We start from the raw sequence: 23,151 nt of genomic DNA, 5'->3' as shown, positions 1-23,151 counted from the left end.
AAAACATATGACAAATATCCTACAGGAGGTATTAAAGGAAATGTGTATTTAGCATAGTTAGATTAGGAACTTCCTGATATTTTTTCAAATAATCCCCTCCTATATCCTGACTGGTTCCACTGGAGACTTCCTTTGAGGACACTTCCTCCCTGCTTACCTCCAGAACAAAAAGACATGATGAATGCAGAAAACAGTATGGCAATTAGAACTCTATCATTCCTCTTTCTTTACAAAGTTTATTTTCTTCTAAATAAAACTATTGTATTCTTTAAGCACCATGGTGCTGAGACTCTCTTTGCATATTTAAACTCTGTCAATAAGGATAATATGGATGAGATTACTGAATGCTAAGAAGAGGCATCCAAGATATGAAACAGGAATGCCTTTCTGTCTCTACTGTAAGGCTGCAAATTGTGATAATATATTGAGGGAGGAAGAGTGTGCACACTTCTTTCAAAAGAAGAGAATACTCCATTTTCTTACTAAAAATAGTTTAATGAAATTGTGTTACCTGTACATAAAATGTTCGCGAAGTTGTTACAATTTCGAACAGATTGTCTCTCATCATTATATCGCTGAAACACACACAAAAGCATTGAACAATAATTATTTTAAACCAACTACACACCTTTACAATCAATACAACTCTTTACAAGCATGAAGACATTATCTAGAAATCATTTTTATTCACATTGAATTCATGCACTGGTACTATAATTCTGGATTCTGAAAATATTCTTCCCCCACCCTCCACCCCCAATACAGCTTGCTTTAGCAGCTCAACATTTATGCTGGATCTGTTATAAATAACAGTTTCCATGTTCTCAAAATTGTGTGTGGACAATGTAAGCTGAATATAAATAAACCTCACTCCCAGACATTCTGTGGTTAGCTCTGACTCCTTTGGTAGCCAAATACCAAAGGTGACTACAGGCTGAAAAAAGGTTGGGGACATCTGACTTTATATTTAATCTTTATCTTTATATTACTATCTAATTTTGCTACCATATGCAAGTTCATTTTCATTCCTGATATATCAGACTGTATTCAAATGCCAAAGTTGTATTTTCAAAAAGACTTACAATATTTTTTTAAATTTAAGCAAGACCAATCATGCCCAATTAAGGGACACTTTTGTTTCATTAAAAGTCATTGGCTCTGGTATCACATTGCCCAAGAGGAATGGTAGAATAAAAGTAGAAAAAAACAGAGGTCTCCATCATTCTGTTTTAATGGCAACTGAATTCAGTCCAGTGTCCTAAAGTCTGACATCCACTGTCAAGACACATTTTGTTTCAAAATGTACAATAAAAGAGGAAAGATATTACTAAATAATGGGAAGAGATAGCAATGGAGAGACTGATTCTCTTGTTCAGGATACTTGTCTTTTATTACCTTTTTATATTTTTGAACCTTCAGTTAGTCTCACCTTTGTTTACATTCCTGGACTTTATGAACCTCTTTCAGTGGTATAATCCGAAGAGGCTCCTTATCCTGAAAAAAAAGAGGCTTCACTAGATTAATTTTTTAGTGAGCAAGCTGATCATAGCCTTGAACACTTAAATGGATGTGTATTAGGATGCCGTTATCAGAAAGCCAGGGCTACACAGTTCTTATTCATGAAGATAAAGAGACAGAGCAAGATGATAAGCACACTGATGAAGCATATACCTGCACATACAGAATTGTATAACCCAGATAGTTTCTTTTATATTGTTTCCCACAACTAAAAAACTAATCTTCCCCCATAATACAACCTATCTTGCAGCCTGGATGATATACTCCTTAAAACAGGAGGTGATTGGCCCTGACTGGGGGTGTGCTCCACTCAGCTCCATGCCATCTGGAGAGAGTGGCGCAGCCACACAGCCCTCTCTTGGAGTGGTGGATGTTCCAAGAACAGGAAAAAGGCAGTCCAAGGGATGCAACCACTGAAAAAAACATATTACCTTTTTCCTGTTGGTGAAATATCCACCATTCTGAGTGGGCTATGAGGCTGTGCCACTCTCCTCGAACAAAGTGACTTTGCAGGATGGCCCACACAAGGCTGTGCCTCAACCCCAGAGGCTGGCCTCACAGGTAGCCCCTTCCCCGGGGGAAGTATCAAGGGAGCCCGGTCGTGGTGGCAGCAGCAACATCTCAGCTATGCCAGTTATGTGTTACTGGCAGTTGCAATGTGAGTTGAAATACTTTGACAGTTTGCTTTCTTTAGTAATAAATGCCCTATAATCTGCTTTACCTAATAAGCACTAATTTTAATGACAGATATCGGTTTATTTTATTTATTTATTACATTTGTATACTGCACTCCCCTAAGGCTCAGTGCAGAGCCTCTTGTGGCGCAGAGTGGTAAGGCAGCAGAAATGCAGTCTCTGCCCATGAGGCTGGGAGTTCAATCCCAGCAGCCGGCTCAAGGTTGACTCAGCCTTCCATCCTTCCAAAGTCGATAAAATGAGTACCCAGCTTGCTGGGGGGTAAACGGTAATGACTGGGGAAGGCACTGACAAACCACCCTGTATTGAGTCTGCCATGAAAACGCTGGAGGGCGTCACCCCAAGGGTCAGACATGACTCGGTGCTTGCACAGAGGATAACTTTACCTTTAAGGCTCAGTGCAGTTCACATGGAAAAAAAACAAAGAACAATACATCGAACTCTGTGATATTAAATAAACATAACAGTAATAGTAATAGCAGAAAAGATAGCATTCTAACAATAACAGTAAGCAACCAACAGACCCATGATTGATCAGTGTATGGGTTCAAGGGAGGGAGGTTCAGGGGCCCAGTCAATGCTGTTTGGCTTTGGACGACCTCAACCAAATCCCTTTTGCAGGCCCTGCAGAAGTGTTTGAGTCCCGTTAGGGTCCTGATCTCCTCTGGGAGCTCGTTCCACCAGGTGAGGGCCAGGATAGAGAGGGCTCTGGCCCTAGCTGAGGTCAAGCAGACTTCCTTGAGACTAGGGATCACTAGCCAGTTGGAGGTGGAGGAGCAAAGGGACCTTGAGGGGAGTAGGCAGAGAGGCAGTCCCTCAGGTACACTGGGCCCAAACTGTGTATGGCCTTGAAGGTAATTACCAAAACCTTAACCCTGATCCGGAATTTGACTGGTAACCAGTGCAATTGTTGAATAAAAGACCGGATGCGGGACCTCCATGGTGCTGCTGTCTGGCCCCTGCATTCTGGACTACCTGAAGTTTCCAGATCTGAGTTAAGGGTAGTCCTGCGTAGAGCATGTTTGCAGAAGTCTAGCCTAGAGGTGACCGTAGCATGGATCACTGTGGCTAGGTGTTCCGGGGCCAAGTAGAGAGCTAGTAGTTTGGCTTAGCAAAGGTGGTAGAATGCTAGCCATGCTATTCTTGTGACCTGGGCTTCCACTGAGAGGGAAGTATCCAGGATCACACCCAGGTTCTTGGCAGAGTGAGTCACTGATAGCTGCACACCATCCAGGTTGGGCAAATGGACTTCCTCCCATGGACCCTTCCTGCCCAGCCATAGGACCTCCATCTTTGAAAGATTGAGCTTCAGACTACTCTACTTGAGACACCTCATCACTGCTTTGAGGCAGCTGGCTAATGCTTCTGTGAGAGAATCAGGGCGGCCATCCATCAGGAGAAAGAGCTGGGTGTCATCTGCATAATGGTGACATCCCAGCCCGAACTTCCATACCAGTTGGGCAAGAGGGTGCATGAAGATGTTAAATAGGATTGAAGAGAGGACCGTTCCTTGAGGGACTCTGCATGTAATTTGGTGGTGGATTCAGGATCTCTCTCCTATTACAACCCTCTGTCTGCAGTCCCAGAGATAGGAGATCAGCCATTGAAGGGCTGTCCTCTCCAAATTCTGGTATCAGTGAGGTGATGAGGTAGAAGCTCATGGTTGACTCTGTTAAACACTGCCAACTGGCTCGGCCCCTGGCTCTCCACTCTGCGGGTATGAATCTACTGACTGTCCTGGGACCCCAGGACGTTCGCCTGGCCTCAACCTGGGCCAGGGCCTTTTTGGTCCTGGCCCCAACCTGGTGGAATGAGCTCCCGGAGGAGCTAAGGGCCCTGTCGGAACTACCATCTTTCCACAGGGCCTGTAAGATGGAGCTCTTCCGCCAGGTGTATGGTTGAGGCCAGGGCAGAGCCCGGGTTCCATCCAAGATCCCTAATCCATCGGCCAGTTTTTCTCTCCTCTCTCTCTTACGAAACTAACGTCTGACCTTTCTCTGAACAAGCAGGAAGAGTCACAGAATATAATGCTATCTTTTTATTATAATAATGGGTACTTATGGGGTTTTATGTGATTTTACTGCGATTTTATATTTTATTGTGAACCGCTGTGAGACCTTTTGGCGAACAGCAGTTTATATATCCAACTATAAATAAACAAACAAACAAACAGAGGTTGTCCATCAGGGCGACTAGCGCTGTTTCCACCCCGTGGCCAGGCCACAAACCTGACTGGGATGGGTCTAGGTCTGAAGCTTATTCCAGGAATGCTGATATTTGGTCCACAGCAGCCCTTTCAACCATTTTTCCCAGAACACTAGGTGCGAAACAGGTCAGAAGTTCTTGGGCTCTCACAGGTCTCGGGATGTTTTTTCAGCAGTGGGCAGACCACTGTCCCTTTTAGCAATGAAGCACAGACCTGTCAGCTACTGAAGCATTTCCTAAGCTTGCAAGTTTTGAAAGACTATGTAGATGAAAAGTGCTTGGATAACTATGTTTGGTTATCATTCTGCCTGATGGTTATCAACCTTGGCTGTAGTCCAGAGAAGTATGGGGGCAGGTGGCTACCCGGCTGTGCTGCTGCAAGTAATCTTTCAAATCTGTGCCAAGTTTATGATATGGAAGTGGGAAACTACTGTTTGGAATGGGCTATACACATCCCAGCTCACTTGTAACAGGGAACTGTATCTGAAACAAAGCCTGTAAGTGATGTAAATATGTGTATCAGTAGAAGAAAGTAAGACGGAACCATACTGAACACTTCGGTAAGGATGGGGAAAGAATGGTCTAACTTCCACAGTTTTAAATCTACAATTTCCATCTAATTTCCTTTGTTTTAGCAAAAGCATAAGATTTCTTAAGTCTCTAGCAAGCTTTACACAAAGCTTTTGAAGCTTTACACCAAAATTTAAAGTGAAAATTTTTTGCATGAGCACAACTCCGCATGTGTGGGAGGTACCTTTTGCTGAGGGATCACTGGCTCCAACCCATCAAAACTGACAACAAACATTTGTAATCTGAATGTAGACACTTTTCCAAAGCAATATTTTACATATCGGTACATACCAGTTCAGATTTGAAATAGCCTATTGTATTTTCATCCAGCTGGAAGTATCTTCTTTTCCAGTTCTTCATCTATTTAAAAGCAAACAAAATTTAACTCTATCTCCCTAAGCATTACATTTTTTCCTGGTAGTCTTAGTGTCTCTGTACATTTGGATGTCACTTTTGAGCATAGTATGTTGTGGTGAAAGCCACTTCAGGGTTTGGTTGGGTTTTTTTTAGCTCAGAACACTTTTGAGTATGGGAAAGGAAACAGACTTGAGGAAAACAAGACAACTACTACAGTGAGCATCCTATCTGCATAAAAAGCAACGCTAAGAACTAGTTCATTTCAGTATCACTTCTATATATTCAGTTGCCAAGGTAAGACAACATGAAAGTGCTTGCACCTGGTGGCTGCTCCATCAGGTAAACCATCTCATATGTATCCACTGGGCCCCATAGCTTCATTTGCTTCTACACAGGTGCAAATCATTAGTGGAGGATGATGGTGAGACAGTATGCACCAAACAGTCCAAACAGGCTGCGAAGGCCCCGGCACCGGGCCACGGCTCCTTCTCCCCGCAGCGAAAAACTTCCCAGGCTGTAAGCTTCTTTTTGCGGGGGGGGGGGGGGGAGTGGGAAGCACGGCTGCCAGCGCAAACATGCATGCACAGCAGGTCCACGCATGCACGTTTGCGGCCACACATGGCGCAAACGCACACGTGTGGACCTGCCGCGCATGTGCGAAAGTGCCATGCAAGCGCATTTGCGGCTGCGCATAGCGCAAACGCGCATAGGCTGCCGTGCATGTGCGGCAACCGGAACTCCCTCCCCCCACCGGTCCGCAGCCTAATAAAGGTTGAGGACCACTGGTTTAGATAGTTTCAAGTGGCTTAACACATCCTGGCTACACTGTGAGAAGCAGTATGGTTTGCAGAATAAGAGACAAGTTTCTAACAAAGTCTCTCAGCAAATATATTCTAGCTTTGTCAAATACAGTAAAAGCTTTGTTATTGTGTGTGTGTATGCGTGCACATGTGGTCTTACAATTAAAAATCTTTTCTAGCTCCTTTGTGGTTGCTCTGCCCATTCGCAACTTTGTTCTGATTTCATGGATGCAGTCTCCCTTCTGGCTGATAATGGAGAGAAGGAATAGCAGATCTTTAACTATTTCAGTTCCTTCATCATCAGCTTTAAGGCAGTGTAGTTCCCCAGCAATCATTACTATTGTTCTCTTGATATTCAGCGTTTGGCTCTTAAAAGTCTAACCAAGTTTTCTTTCTACTATAAGCTTTCATGTACTACAGCTGACTTCTTCAAAGAAAAAATAATAATGTGCTCTCTCTGATATTTATAAACAAGAACCCTCCCCTTGGATGTGTGCACAATTCAATTCACTTAAAGTAACTCAGGATAACTCATGAAAGGTTACAAAAGAAAATGTAGATATTCTCTAATTTTCATGCTTTGAAAATTAGTGCAGTCTTGTATATGCCAAATGATTTCTTCTGGCAAAAAGATTTTGCTGTAGAATGTGGTGGAAAGTGCCAGTTGGCTGAAGCCAACTTTTGGCAACTCTGTAGGATTCTCAAGGCAAAAGATTATGAGGTGGTTTGCCATTGACGGCCTGTGTGCAGTAATTCCAGTATTCCTTGGGGGTCTCCCATCCAAATACTAACCAGGTTCAACTCTGTTTAGCTTCTGATGAGCCTGGGCTATACAGGGCATAATGCAGAACATATAGCCCATTAATCAAATAAATATATTCTAACTAAGGACAAAGCCCATTGCATTAAGGAATACAATGGGCATTAGACTGAGGAGTATAGTGGAAGAACTCTGTGGATGGCCTCTCCCTCCCCTCAGGACCTAGAAAGGCTGCAAGCTGCAGGCCCCTGGGAAGGGAACTCACTTGCAGGGGCAACTTTCACACAGCAGGGATCTGCAGCCTCTGCGCCTCGGAGGGAAGTGGAAAGAGGAGGGGATGGTCAGGGGTGGGGGGACAGGGGGCAATTGGTTAGCCACTGAACAGACAGGGAAGCTGGTTGGAGGAGGAGGCACTCAGGGGTGGGACAGCTGCCCTTAGTGGGTGTTAAGCGCTTAGTGGCACTTAAGCCATGAGACCAGCTCTTCCTCCTAGCCCTTACCCGAAATATTAAGTGGAACAGATTACTTACCACTGCTCCTTGTTTAACACAAAAGCCAGCCTTGATCACAGCATTATCTGGAGGGTGCTTTGCAGAATAGTAAGGATGACTCTGAGACTGTTTCAAGTAGCTTTTATCACACTCCCCATCATTTGCATCTTCTTTCTGGAGCAAAGCAATCAAAATGGTATAAAGGTAGGTCTGAAATGTATAAAGTAATTAAGAAAAAACTCTATATTGTTTAGCATTATTTTGTATTATGATTTTCATACAGACTCTCTGCGATGGAAGCTTGCTGGGTGACCTCGAGCCAATTACACAATTTCACCCCAATGTATCTCACAGGGTTATTGGAGAAGCAGAGAACACTGTAAGTCACTTTGGGTCTACATCTGGGAGAAAAGTGTGGTATAAAGTGTAAACACGCAGTAATGGATTTAAACTAGAAGTACAACGATATAGGCTAGATATCAGGAAAAAATTTTCACGGTCAGAGTAGTTGAGCAGTGGAATAGGCTGCCTAAGGAGGTGGTGAGCTCCCCCTCACTGGCAGTCTTCAAGCAAAGGTTGGATACACACTTTTCTTGGATGCTTTAGGATGCTTAGGGCTGATCCTGCATTGAGCAGGGGGTTGGACTAGATGGCCTGTATGGCCCCTTCCAACTCTATGATTCTATGATAAATGAAGAGCCAGCGAGAGAGAAAAAGCTTTTGGGGCCATTAGAAAATAAACAAATTTACTCTCAGAATTCCTCAGGGACTGCAAAAGGGATATCTTCCACCAGGCATTTGACTGAGCTTAATCCGACCTCAAAATATCTGACCTAAAAAACATCTGGCGGTCCCCTCAAGCCATACCCTCCGTAATCTGTAGCATTCTGTCCTCCGGGGGGGGGGGGGTTCTATTGAAATGTTTAATGAATTAATTATAGTAAGCTGTTAAACATTTAGAACTGTTACTGTTATGTTGTGACTGTTATTTAATATAATGTTCTATGTTTCCTAAAATGTTCCATGTAAGCCACCCTGGGCCATATGGAAAGGACAGTATAAAAATCTAAACAAACAAACAAACAAACAATAATTACATCAACTGAAGGGATATCATGCTGCCTTTAGTCCCTCCAATGACCAGGCAAGACATTAAAGCTGCACTACCTGGGTAGGAGTTATTATAGGAACACCACCGACAATATCCGTTCTGTAAGACATTTGCTTCTTTATTCCCACACTTTCAGCTGGACGATTTGAATTATCATTCTGAGACTGTGACTCGGCCTGCTTTGGTACCTGAAAAAGTATAAATTGCAATGGAATAGCATATAGGCACAGTATAACTCCTTTGTAAGCATGGGAGCAAGTAAAAAGTAATTCAAATTACAGAGCTGCATTTTCTAATTCTGAGCTGCTCGAAAGTGATCAAATAAAAATCTTTTGTACACCTATAAACTAGCCAAAGGGTTAAAAAGCCTGCTATACTCTTCAACTGAGGGATTTTTGGGGTTTTATTGCTTTATTGTTTTAGAATTTTTTGTGTAAACCGCCACAAGGCTATGGCAAGCAGCAGTATAGAAATCAAATAAATAAATACATTATATCAGAATTATATTTATTTATTTATTATATTTATATACCGCCCTCCCCTGAGGCTCAGGGCGGTTTACATGGAACTGGAGAGAAAAAAACAGTACAGAAGATTGCTGTCAAAAGGGTTACAGAGCAAAGGCTTTTATTTTTAAAAACTGCACTAGTTTTCATACTTACACTTGTATATACTAAGTAATTCTAACCTAACAAAATTAATTCCCTAAGAAAACTTCAACACATCAGTGTTCTCCTTAATTGACTAGAAAGGCATTTCTCAACTTTTATACCGATAAGAAACCCCTGAAGCATTTTACAAGCTGTTAGAAACCCCAGAAGTGGAATGATCATGTAGAATATGGTTGAGAAGTATAGCTGTGTACATGCCCACCTGGGGGCCTTCCCCTTCCCGCCCCCCCCCCCAGGCTCATCATTGACCATTGGGGGAATGTCAACATGACCATATATGGTCATATCACCCAAGAGATGTTTAACAAATTTTAAAAATATATAAAAACTCCCACTTATGCAGGAAACCTTCCAGGGTGGTCAAGAAACCCAAGGGTTTCATGAAACCCTGGTTGAGAAAGCCTGGTACAGAACTTTTAAAAACCTGTATAATATTAGTTGCAACACTTTGGAAAGCAGTCTATTTTTTATGAAGTTACACGTTTTAGCCAAAACTTCATCAATTTTTCATCTGAATTATGGAACTAATAAATAAACTCTAGCCCTAAAACTTATTTCATCCTTTTACCTCTAAAATTGAGGCTCTCTACAAAAACAAAACACACACACACAAATCAGGAGTCTGTTTTTCTCTATTACCTTTTGATTCCAAGACTGGGAAAAAAAATGGGGGCCACACGAAGGCAAAACAAAGAGAAAGAAACAAATGGTGCAAAAGGAAAGAATCTTTAATGGTTGATTAACTCCTACATGTTTTGTGTTTAGCTTCATTAGGGGAAATTACTTCAGATACTTTTTCAATTCCTTCCCATACAACACCTGAAACGTTTAGCTACTACCCATAATTCCCTTCTTTCACCTTTCTTATTATTGCCTTATATTGCAAGCAAGATAATACGTATTAGATAATACAGCGGAAGCATCCCAAGAGCGGAAGAGCCATTGGTGCTTTTTGTGGCAACGAAACCTCCATTCATTTAGAAGTCTCTTATATAAAACATGAATTACACATTTTCAAATTCATAACACCCATGCATTATAGCTTGGCTTTCAAGCTAGCAATAATTAGTGGCCACCATTGACTCTCTCTTCACCCCTCCTCTCATTCCTCCATGAATGTTAGAGGACTTGGGGAAAGGAGACATCACAACCCGAAGCTTCAGTACAGTCAGAAGCAGCACAAGTCTTTTTGAAAGCTTTTGGATGATCCAAAGCCCAGCATGATATGCCTGAACATAAACAACAAGGGCACCAAAATATATTTGAAAATGTTATTGTAACATACCAGCTTGGAGCCCCTGGTAATTCCCACGGATGAAAGGGATTTCCATCTGTGGAGCATCACTTCTTTACCCTTCCCCTCCTGCTATTCCCTCAAATCATTCCTCATGTCAGGCATGTTGTATAAAGACAGAAATATTTTGTCAGATTCAAGGCCACATCTTTCTAAAATGTAACTGCCCAGTTAAAAACCTCTAATTAGACTCTAAATAGCCATTCCTGGCAACACCCTATCAATCTATATGTAATAGGTGGTGACTTCTGTTTCAATGTGTTTGAAGAAGTATGTGTGTGCACATGAAAACTTAAAACCAGAATAAAACTTTGTTTTCTTAAAGGTGCCACTGGACTCAAACTTTGATCAATTAAAAACTCATAGTAGTTCTCTAAACGTTAGTGTGGAATGATGCTAACATTTTAAAAAATTACTTACTGTAATTTTGGTAGCTTTGTTTAGGACATTTATCCATTCAACTAAGTCTTGTTGATCATTGGCTTGTAGAAAGTATTTTCTCATTCCTGCATTCATGACTGATAACAGCAGTAAAAGAAACAATGCACAGCATTAACTAAAATATGTTTTTTCTTTACATTTATGAATAGCATTTCCTAGTTAGACATCTATCAAAACTTGTTCTCATCTCAAAATTTACAAGCATAATGATGCACAGAGCATAAAATTATCTTCTCTCTAAAAGTTTAGTTTTAAAGTTCTAAAGGGAGACAGTATGTACACATAGCTCAGTTGTACTGTGAAAAATGAAGTGGGGGGAATGACACTAAGTATCACTTTTCCAATTTTCCAAGCTAGTACTAACCCAAATGCCTGCATTAATTTTTTTTAAGTTTTGCTGTAAAAATGAAACTGACCTGCCCACTAAATGAAGAATTCAAAAATAATGGCTTTATTCTAGAAACATGAAGTTCTTTGTCCCAGTTCCTACAGACTTTTAACAACTGCTATTTATCATTCACAGCACTAGGTATACCATGGCTGAATTACACTTAATCAGTGTTTGAATCCTGTAGCAACAGAAGAGAATACCAGCAGGCAAAAAGGTGTGCCTATAATGTGACATGAACAAACAAAGCACATTTCTTTTGCTTCTACAGAATGTGTCTGTGACCAACTATTTTCTGTAATCATGTGGATTTATTTAGTCAGTACTATAGCACCTCACATCCTATGTATGTAATTAAGTCCAGGAAAAGCAAAGAGTTCAACCAATGTGCTCACAAAAATTGTACTAAGCGGATGTAAATTAGCGTCTATCTTCTTCTAGAGTGGTCATAGACAATTTTGTGCTGTGTCGTTACCATCTATTACAAGCAATGTATATGAAGCTGGTTTCAGTAGCACAATGATACATGTAGTGATTTTTATTGTACTTATCTAACTGATCACAAATCCCAGCAAACTTTGACATGAAAACTGATCAACTTGTAGCCACAAACTTTAGGAACCCACAGCTGTAGGAGCTTTGCTGTAAGACTACAAGCAATGACCACAAGATAAACAGTTGTCCACAGCTCCCTTCAAAAGAGATCTGACGTACACTGTAAGAACCACCATTTGGTGGTCCTTTGATGCTACGTTGAACAGGGTTCAAATACATTCATAGCCTAGCATAAACACTTTTTTTGCACCTCTTTAATAAAAACCAACTCAAAGTACAAGGCCAATTTAAACACTGGTAACTTACTCTGAGGGAAGTGGTTTCAAAGACACAGAAAAATGACTGATTTCTGTAATCCTAACACATTTTTCAATTCCTCTGTATGGAACCATTCACCAACACATCAAATATCCCAGGAGTTCAAACATTCACAGGTTATTCCAGTTTGCCTTAAAAATCATCATAGCCAAAGCCTTGGAACTTAAACAGTCTACATACCTCTACATAATTTTACCTAATAAAGTATCAAACAGAAACTCAACAACTTTGCAAATTAGGTTGCAACAATGGGCATTTGTACTCAAATCTAGAGAGCCTCACAGGATATTCATAACCCCAATATTTAAAAATGAAATCTGATCAAATGTTTGCATATTCAGTATTGACAGGATGTTACATTCTGTGTAAACCTGTCAGCTGATACCCTATAGTTAGGAACTTCAATATCCACATGTGCAAACTCCCACACACACCCTTTTTATCACTTTAAATTCTTGAAAACAGAGGCATAATTAGCTATGGTATTGTTGGATACGGATGCTATGTATATGAATTACAGCATCCATGTCCAACAGCAGCATATAATTAGTAATATTAATGCTATTTAAAGCAGCTTCATATACATTGCTTGTAATAGATGGTAACGACACAGCACAAAGTTGTCTATGACCACTCCAGAAGAATATTAAAAAAATATAGTAGGATCTACATTGAGTCCCCCCCTCCGAAATATCAATTCAATTCAGAAAGTATACTGCAATGAGTCCCCCCCTCCGAAATATCAATTCAATTCAGAAAGTATACTGCAATGAACAATTAGACATGGATGATGCAGTGAAATTGCATGGGAAGAGTACCATTTAATTTCAATATCCCTTCATTGATTTTTGCGATTACATCAGTTTTACTTCCCACTATATTGTTTGCACCATCAGTTGTGATGCTTTTTAACTTATCCCAACTCAGACCAAGATTTTCTACTGATTTATACACCTTCAAGAATGTTTTCTGCAGATGTGGTGCCTTTCAAACTCTGCAGTGCATACAACTCTTCTGTAATTCTGAAGTTGGAATCTATACCCCTGATAAAAATTAGTAGTTGAGCAGTGTCTATAATGTCATTGCTCTCATCTAATGCTAAAGGGGAAAAAAAGCAACCCTTTTTGCCTCAACAATCAGTGATATATGCAGCTCTTCTTCTAGTTCTTCAACATGCCTGGTGATTGTATATGCAGATAAACTGACACAACTAACACAGGATACTTTCTCATGGCACATTTCCTCCACTACTTTAACCATGCACTTTTAACAAATTCACCATCAGAGAGTGGCCTACCACTCTCAGCAATACATTTAGCAACATGACAGCTGGCCCTCACAGTAGACAGGTTCTCTTCAAAATGCTTTCTAAAACTATTTTGCTGCAAAAACATTGATGTTTTAAGAGAGTTTATCTTGTTCACTCACACCCTGATACATGGAATAGCTCTTGTGACAGGATTCAAAGTCCGCTTTAATATTGTACTCCTTTAATAGAAAGTTTCACGACGTATCAGGCAAACTGCTTTTTCCTTGTTTAAAACTAAGAAGTAGTCTAATTGTCATTAAAGACACGGTATTCATCTGCAATTTTTGTTTCTTTGAAACAATTTCCTTTTGGAGACATCTTACAGGGTTTCTAGCAGAGCAGCAGTTGCAGAGTTTCAATGTTATCCTTGAATAAATCAAAATACAAGTCGTATAATTTTAGGGGCCTAACTCCTCCCTTTCTTATTAAATCCTCTCCACTCTAGCTGCTATTAGCTGGGGATTTTCAATTTGACCATGGCAAAGAAGAGTAGAGACCCCTGTCCCCCCTATCCACAACAGTTCTCAGAAGCACTGGGCTATATACACAGGTTATGAACAATTAAAAAAAAAGGATTGTGAATCTGGCCAACCAGATAGTAGAGTTGCAATCCTAAGTACACTGAATGCTATGAGATTTATTTCTTAATAAACACAGTCCCTTGAAGTTTAAATATACACCTGCTAATATGTTTTAATTTTAAACCATTAAAAATTGGGAGCCCTCCAAAAAAGGCAATTAGACAGAGTGAATGAGGGCAACCGTCCACCTGGAACTGAGATTATTCCATTAAATTGGCCTCAAATTATATGCAGGGTGCACGTACCTCAAGCCAAGCCAAGCCTCAATCATGAGAAGTAAAATGGCAGCCAGAGGGAGGGGAACTTGGCTGGAGGAAGATGTGAAAAGGGGACGGGGCCACTCACTGGATCCTGCAATCACAGATGTTTAAGAAAACTCCTATCTGGAGTCAAGAAGGGAGGAGAGGCAGAAGCAAGCAAGGCCAGAAGTCAAAATAACCAGCTCTTGTTAAGAAAGGAAGAATGCTTTTACTTGCAGCAGCAACCTCACCATTAACTCTGGAAGCCACTTGCTTTGATGAGTGGAGCCTCTAAACACTTTGTATCCTTTTTCCCCCCAAAAAAATCCCAGGACTTTTACTGTCCTTTTCCTGCTTTTTTTTTTTTTTTTTTTTTTTTGCAAAAGCAGACCTGACATCTCATGAACCCATCCACACAGAGACTTTACCTTCCTTATATACATATGTAGCTTTGACATGGTAATTCATGGAGAGTTTAAAAGCTGAGTGGTATGGATACCTGAGCTATGCTAGCCAGCAAAGCACCTAGAATGGCCAAAATGCTATTATGGAGGATAAGAACAAGAGGGGGCTGACAGAAGGAACCATGGTGACCAAAACAAACAATGTTGCTATTGTCTTTTTTGCAAAAAAGGGACAGGATGAACAGCAGTAGATGGTACCTATTGAGGCAGGAAGAACATTATGGGTCTTAGGGAAAATGCCCTGATAGTGATAGCAGCAGACAAGCAGGTTGGAGGGCTGCACAGAAAGAGGTTGGGGGGGGGGGCACAAGCAGCCTGCGCGCCTCAGGTTGCAGACCCCTGCTACAGATAATGATCTGGAGTAAAGCACCAGTGATTTTTCAAAGAGAACACAGATGCTCATAATCTCTCTCACATTGCCACAGTCAGCTAAAAACTATTTTGCAGCATTGAAACTTACTATGTTAATTTAGTATGTGTGTGTGTGTTTGTGTATTAAACCAGCTACTCAGACTTTTTTAAAAGTTCCAATGGCTGACATCAGATCTTACTTTAAGATCATGATTTTAAGGCAGTACCAAATATTTCATCTGTAAAAGGCATGAATCTCTTTATACAAGGAAGGAAACATGAAATATAAACAAACATATTCTAAACAGATATCCATTTGTGCCTAATTGGGGAAGTTTGAGACATATCCTGGATATAGTTTTAAAAACAGTGGAAAAGTAACTGTTCAAACTCTAAAAACTTACCAAAGCAGAATTCTGCCTTTGGCCTCAGCTTAGTTGCATCACTAACCTAGCAGAAATAAGTTAATTCATTATAACATGTACATCCCTTATAAAACATAAGCTATAGCTCTAATATATATAGTAAAACATAGACTGTCTTAAATACAATTTCTTTTGTTAGAATAACTGCATATATTATTTTAACAGATTTCTATAAACAATAGTAGTAATCACTGCTTTGACAGGCCTACTATAAAAGAGAGAAACATTTAAGTTAGGAGGGGATAGAATCACATTATCTTTTTGAACAAACCAACAAAAAGCAATTCCCCCACCAAATTCCTCTCTGTGCTATACTTTTATTGAATGTTATTTTACTACCTTAATAAGAACATGAAACATAAAACAAAAATTTTGAAGATAGTATTTATAAAGTTTTAACGCATAAGATGATTTTAACTGGCTTTTAAAATGTTATAAATGGGTCCAGGATTGAATGGGGCAGCAAGCTGCAGGATTCCTCTTAGTTTTTGGTAATTGGGAAAATAGGGGGGAGAAATACAAAATCAAAAATAATCTGCATTGTGGGAAGCAAAATGGTTTTATTTTCTGAGTTCAGAAATATGTTGTTTCAGTATTAGTGCCCAAACATAAGAAAAATCCACAGAAATAAGCATCTCTACAATTAAATGTAATAGGAATAACTTTAGATATGTATTTCAACATGGCATAAAAAATAATGACAGTAAAAAGAAAATTTGCTCTCATTTTTGTATCTTTAAAAACTGCATCAAAATTGATCACTTCCAATTCTGCATTTTTAGTTTGGCTCCACTAGATGTCAGAAGCAATCACAACATGGTCTGTGAACAAAATCTTAAACCCTCAAGCTTACATGTTCCATTAATCCTCTCTAGTGTGAAGTTACAACAACTTCCTCTTTAAAAACACCAATTTCTTCCAACACCAAATCTGGGCACCTAAATGAGATGCTGTTTGTGTTTCTTTCCCACTGACTGACATAAACCCCAGTGTGCTAAATATGATGTGGAGCTCAGATCTGCTTTGGGCTTGATTTCTGCACAACAGCAGCTGACCAACATGCAGCCAGGACCGCATCAGATGTCAAGAGTATCTCAACACTACTCTGGACTGCAGAGGTGGCAAGAAGTTGTGATGATGAAGCTAAGTAGAGCCTAGGAGAACTGGAAGACAGAACCAAGAGCTACCTGGATGCTGGAACACTCTCCTCCCCATTTCAAATGTCTGATTTTGATGACATTTGTGTCGGGGGAGGGGGAATGGATGCCTTCATGGACACTCCATGAGACTGAGGGCAGTTGATGAAATACGTGAAGCGAACTATGCCCTGCCAACATATAATAGGACCGTCAACAGGGAGAATCAATTAATGAAGCCTGAAACACCATGTGATGAAATAAGTTACCAAGTACTGATGGGCAGGAATCTGAGTACCAGCAAGCTAAGAGCCATAGGCAGGGGCTGTATCCTCTAAGCCAGGGGTAGTCAAACGACGGCCCTCCAGATGTCCATGGACTACAATTCCCATGAGCCTCTGCCAGCAAATGCTGGCAGGGGCTCATGGCAATTGTAGTCCATGGACATCTGGAGGGCTGCAGTTTGAATACCCCTGCTCTAAGCCATGAGGAAAGAGCCACAGCATCAAATTCAGGCATTTGAATTCAGTTATCACAACAAATCAGATTGAAGCTAACTTAAGAAGTCTTTTATTGTACCTCCACTCATGACTGTCAGAGACAGCACACTGTTTGTTTGTATTACAAAGAAACTGTGGGTTATTTGTGGTATCTACATACAGCGTTTAAGAATAATGTTCAGAAAAGAAAAATTCTTTATGAATCCCAAGAAAAAGCTTTAGATTTCCAAAAATGCCAGACTATTATGGAACAAATAAACATCAAATGTAAAAATACATGGTCTCAGTACATCTGAACCTTGGCATTTTACTTAAAAACTATTAGCCATAAATTACTTCCCCGAAGAAAGGCTGGAGACTCCAATAACTCAAATAAAGATACTGACAGGGAAATGGAAAAAAATCTCAATCAAAATTTTCTTCTACATTCTTTGTGTAATTTGGGTCAATTTCCATGAAATTATATATGTAAGGTCTCATATAAGGGAATAATTAGTATTTTTCTATACATACTTGTTTTTGCTTTATTGGTTAAACAAAAATATCTTCAGGGGAACTTCAGCAGGACATGTTGGATTAAATGAGCATTTCTACAAAACAATCTTTCATGTTTACACATTGGTGCAGTAATTTCAAAATCCCAGCTCTGTACTGTTTCTGAACTGTTATCAATTTCATACGCAAAAACTACAAAGAAGTGTTCCTCAAGAACACTGTTAAATGATAGCACCATGCTTTAGATTTCTTTAGACTACACAAAATACTATGAAAATCTACTGCACATTTTGGAATGCTATTTCGTGTCCAGGAAACTCACACATACCTTTGAAATGTAGGTAAGCTTAATGGCTCCAACAGGTGGGGATCCAGCAGGAAGGTTCTGAATTCAAGAACATGAGAATATTATAAAGTTAAAAACCTTGAGACAGTTTACATTTGCAAGTATTCTAAAAACAGTTAATTTAAAAGACAGAATACCCTTTATAACATGTTTGTATCTATCTTTAACAGAATTTTTCAAAAATGTTTGGTGGTTCAGTGCTCACAAATTTGTTTTGTTCTTTTGCGGAAATGTCATTGCATTTTAATTTTTTTTTTGAGAAATCATACCTAAATCCAAATACGCCACGCACCCAGAAACAATGAAGTATTGTTCCTTATCTTCCACAATAATAATTGTAGTACTGAACCAGCACTTATAAAACTCACTCTATGTTGTCCTGTACTTGTCCCTGATCAGGAAATTGCATATGGTCCAAAATACAGCTGACTGGATTCTCACTAGAACACCATGGAGAAGTCCATATTAGGCCTGTCCTTAAGCACCTGCATTGGCTCATGGTTGAATTCCAGACTTCGGCTTTAACCTTTAAGGCCATCTGCAGCCTGGGCCCCACATACCTGAAGGACTGCCTGACCTACTATACTCCCCAAAGGACATTGCACTCGGCCAATACGAACAGGCTGGCCATCCTTGGACCCCGAGATGTATGTTTGGCCCCACCTGATAGAATGAGCTCTTGGAAGAATTGCGGACCCCTCAAGAGCTGGCTCAGTTTCAAAGAGCCTGCAAGATGGAGCTTTTCTGCCAGGTATTTGGTTGGGGCTAATAACCAGTAACACCACTGAGTTGGCTCCCTCCTGCGATGAGTCCTCGCTTGGGGTAAATGAGAACCATCTAAAGGCAATAGCTTCAGATATTGGTACAGCAGTAGAATTGACTGAGGTGTTTTAATTTGTTTTAACTGTTTTAACCAATGACTGTGTAACTGATTTTTAATTTCATTTTAATCACTATATTATTTAATTACTATGTTGTTAACTGCCCTGAGCCGGCTTGCCAGGAGGAGGGGTCATATAAATCCAATAAAAAATTAAAATATTTTTAAAACATCCTTTTTAGAAGTGAATCACAACTAAATGAACTGGCTGCTTTATATGGTTCCTGTCAAGAGGGTTATTTTGAAAAGAGAATTGGGGTTAGTGAGTCAAAATCTCTGTCCCACCAAAAGTATTTTCTGTCAAGTTCTATGCCATTAATTCTATTCTTCATTTATGTTATTATTTACAGTTCACCTTTGTTATTGAGACTCAAAGCCGACTGAATTTATCACTTGGTTGGGAGCTACTGATTTCAATATAGAACTTCAAATAAATATGTATAGGGTAAAGGTAAAGGTATCCCCTGTGCAAGCACTGAGTCATGGGGTAATGCTCTCCAGCATTTTCATGGCAGACTCAATACAGGATGGCCTTGCCAGTGCCTTCCCCAGTCATTATCGTTTTACCCCCAGCAGCCAGCCGGGTACTCATTTTACCGACCTCGGAAGGATGGAAGGCTGAGTCAACCTTGAGCCAGCTGCTGGGATCGAACTCCCAGCCTTATGGGCAGAGCTTTCAGACAGAATTTCGGCTGCTTATCACTCTGCGCCACAAGAAGCTCTTATGTATAGGGTAAGCAATCCAAATTTCAAATGGTAATTCTCTGAACTGCTAAAAATAAATTCTCATCTTGTATTGTGATTCTAGCAGAAAATGTAAGTCAGAAATGTAAGTCAGAAAGACAAAATGTTCTCTACTTAAAATGCAGTTTAAAGGCCACTTTAGTTACCAAGAATTAAAATTTTATTATCCCCAACTGTGTTTTACCTGTGGATTGTCCATGTACCATACCAAGCTGTCTTCTTTTGTGTCCAGAATAAAATATCTCCGCAGAAACTTCCCACTATTCTCATTTTCTTCAATATCTAGAAAACCACAGATGCGATTTTGACGATCCACATAAGGCATTTCTGAACCTGAACATTACACTGCAAAATAAAAGTGAAATGTTTCTTTTACTACTATCAGCATTTCATTTAATGAACACAACTTTCTAAAGCTTGAATTTTTCAAACAACATATATTACAAACATATATATGTGTGCTGCTCTTGACAGGTTTGTATTGTTATAGCTTGTACCTATGTTACAGCTTAATGTTCATATTATTTATGCTGTATGAAAATCATAATGAAAACTAAGTTCTATGTATTGTTTCTATGTTTTATGTGATCCGCCCTGAGCCTCAGGGGAGGGTGGTATATAAATGAAAATAAATACATAAATAAACCTCAAGTTTGCAGCCCTTCATACAGGAGACCCCTCACACATTTTCCCTCTGCCCCATCATGGCTTTCTGACTCTCAAGCAAGGCTGCAAAGGAAAACAAGCCAAACTTCTCCTCCTGCTCTTTGGCTTGTCAATCACAGCAAGCCACCAATCATAGCACAGCGATTCCCCCATGGACTGAAACTTTCTTCTCCCCTGAGCCCCAAAATTAATTTTAAAAAAATACTCAGAGCAGGAAATGCATACAGGGTTGCGTCGGATGTTCACTAATGGGATACATAATAAAGGTAAAGGTAAAGGTATCCCCTGTGCAAGCACCGAGTCATGTCTGACCCTTGGGGTGACGCCCTCTAGCGTTTTCATGGCAGACTCAATACGGGGTGGGTTGCCAGTGCCTTCCCCAGTCATTACCGTTTACCCCCCAGCAAGCTGGGTACTCATTTTACCGACCTCGGAAGGATGGAAGGCTGAGTCAACCTTGAGCCGGCTGCTGGGATTGAACTCCCAGCCTTATGGGCAAAGCTTTCAGACGGCTGCCTTTCCACTCTGCGCCACAAGAGGCTCTGGGATACATAATAAAAAGTGGCAAATCTGTTTTTGGCAATTTCCCTCATCCAGAGGCAAATCTGGCCAAAACTCAGTCCCTGGACAGCCTCAGAATGCAGATGATATCATGTGGAGGGAGCTCAAAAACTCGCCAACAACCAGAGGCTGTCCAGAGGCAGATTCCTTGTGCAGAAAATGTCACTGTTTTTTCATAAGAGTATCATAATAGCAATATTATTTTACACTTTCAAAGTTTGATTAGACATTTTACAACTGCATGCTTCAAGCACTATTGAGAAATTGTTTCACATAACTTCACTAAAAAGGTTAGTAGTTATTAAGTTCTGGAATGCACACTTTTCTAAGAAAACAGTAAGTTCTCACAGCCTTTTATTATACTTTGTTGGGATTTAGACTCTCCCCAAAAGAACAGGGATTAACCTGGTATGTTGGCAATGTGATGCATTTGAAAGAAACCAGAGTTTCTTTCTGTTCTGACATCACAAACTGCAATTTGTTTAAGCCACTGTTATAGTGCACACACCCTAGTTTGTTCATAAATCCCAAATAACCTCCTGCTCATCTTCAAGCAGAACCCTAGGATGTTTTGTGAATACCCTAGTTGCTATGGATCAGGGGTAGTCAACCTGTGGTCCTCCAGATGTCCATGGACTACAATTCCCACGAGCCCCTGCCAGTGTTTGCTGGCAGGGGCTCGTGGGAATTGTAGTCCATGAACATCTGGAGGACCACAGGTTGACTACCCCTGCTATGGATCATTCGCAATTAACTGTAGGGAAATCCTGTGGAACAGAAGACTAGGGCAGCCCTCCTCTTCAGTGTTGCCTAAGAACAGTCTCCTGCATTCTGTCTGCCTAGAAATTTTGCTGAATTACTATTTTTCCCTCTTTGAACCCCTACCCATCTTTATACTCTCTCCAATAGAAAATAAAAGGTTGGAGAGAATCATGTGGTTGCAGTACACACACACACACAGAAAGCAAAAAGATTTGCTCAAAATATGAAGGTATTCTTGTAGATGGTAAGCAAACTGCTTTGTATAGAGCAATTTCTATTGTGTATGTTGGCAAACAAAATACAAGCATGTAATTAAATCAGATCTTTTGTCCTATAGTTTTTTATGTTTTCTCAGTGGGGAAGGCTGAATCCTAAAACACAGTCCTGTTTGATGAGTCATCATCAGCAGGGGCAAGGCCACACAGGATGGGAGCACAGTGAGATAGTATCTTAGGCAGTTGAATACACCTGGAGTAGGAAGGGCTTTGTGCTTATTTAAAGGAGATCATTATGTACGGGAGATAAGACACCGATTTTTAAAGTTCCGATCTAATGACAAGCTAATTAACAAATCAACAACATTTTAGATTCCCAGCTTAGCTTCCAACAAACAGTTTGTTGAGTAGTATGCATTCAGACATCACTCCAAACCTGAGTTTATTGTGACACCTGAAGGCCTCTTTTTTATTAGTCTTAATTTGGGGACTAGGGAACATGAGCTTGATGGCTGAACTTCCTTTCCTTTAAGCTTTCAAATTAACTAGGCTTGCTTATCTGGGAGGCTATGACATTCTTGTATATCTTTTCCTTGCCACCAACCACAATCTAAAAACTCCACCAGTTTTATTGTTGGTAAGGCTATTGTTGGTAAGGTTGGTAAGTTATTTCCAAGACCATTTCTTCCACATGTTTCCCAATTCATGAGAACCAGTCCATCTATCTAAAACTTCAACTGCTATAGTAAGGATCAGAATGAATCCTGACAGTCAGGTATCACATTTGTAGTGATATCATGGCCGAGTTTCCCAATCACGGTGCCAAACTATTATATGGTACCACAAAGGCCCCTCAATGATACCATGGTGTGACGGGTTTCAAAATGCTGGCCCGTCCCACCTCCCACAGTGGTCAATGATGGGACCGGAAGAGATAGAGCCTGGCCATTTTAACCTTTGCTGCCTAAGATGCCCCTGCCTTCTGGGAGGTGCAGCACGGAAGCATGGCCAACTGAGCTCAAAGCCTGAAAAATATTTCAGCAGTATCTCCATGGTCAAAAGGTTGAAAAAGGCTGTAGTCAAATACATCTCTAACCAAATTTGTTCCACATAAACCTAAATTTCAAATACACATATACACGAGTCTTAAAGAGGTTTAAAAATATTCCCCAATTAGATCTGGCAGGATTTCTAACAGGTAAGCAGCTGAAGTGTTGTCAGAATACTTCTAGATTAAGTATTTATGACAGCATCTGTGAAGGAAGCTTTTGTATATACAGGGAAGAGATGAAATGTAAGGGCC

The 23,151-nt window shown here is 40.2% G+C and overlaps 1 protein-coding gene across 5 annotated transcripts in view; it reads right to left on the bottom strand.

The window, feature by feature from the left end:
* Positions 1-23,151, bottom strand: part of PLEKHA1 (pleckstrin homology domain containing A1) — a 46,748-nt gene that overhangs the window by 9,645 nt on the left and 13,952 nt on the right. For all 5 annotated transcript variants that reach the window (XM_077349991.1, XM_077349992.1, XM_077349988.1 and 2 more), the window contains exons 2-10: positions 19,829-19,989; positions 18,003-18,059; positions 15,523-15,568; positions 10,893-10,990; positions 8,564-8,695; positions 7,436-7,570; positions 5,280-5,348; positions 1,430-1,494; positions 512-575 (exon numbers count right to left, since the gene is read on the bottom strand). In XM_077349991.1, coding sequence (XP_077206106.1) covers positions 512-575; positions 1,430-1,494; positions 5,280-5,348; positions 7,436-7,570; positions 8,564-8,695; positions 10,893-10,990; positions 15,523-15,568; positions 18,003-18,059; positions 19,829-19,969 — 807 coding nt within the window. In that variant the 5' untranslated portion in view covers positions 19,970-19,989. The remainder of the gene's footprint in view (positions 1-511; positions 576-1,429; positions 1,495-5,279; positions 5,349-7,435; positions 7,571-8,563; positions 8,696-10,892; positions 10,991-15,522; positions 15,569-18,002; positions 18,060-19,828; positions 19,990-23,151) is intronic.

The sequence above is a fragment of the Paroedura picta genome, chromosome 8 (genome assembly GCF_049243985.1).
Source record: "Paroedura picta isolate Pp20150507F chromosome 8, Ppicta_v3.0, whole genome shotgun sequence".
NCBI lineage: Eukaryota > Metazoa > Chordata > Lepidosauria > Squamata > Gekkonidae > Paroedura > Paroedura picta.
The sequence above is the reverse complement of the archived record's forward strand: the minus strand, read 5'-3'. Positions and strand labels throughout refer to the sequence as shown.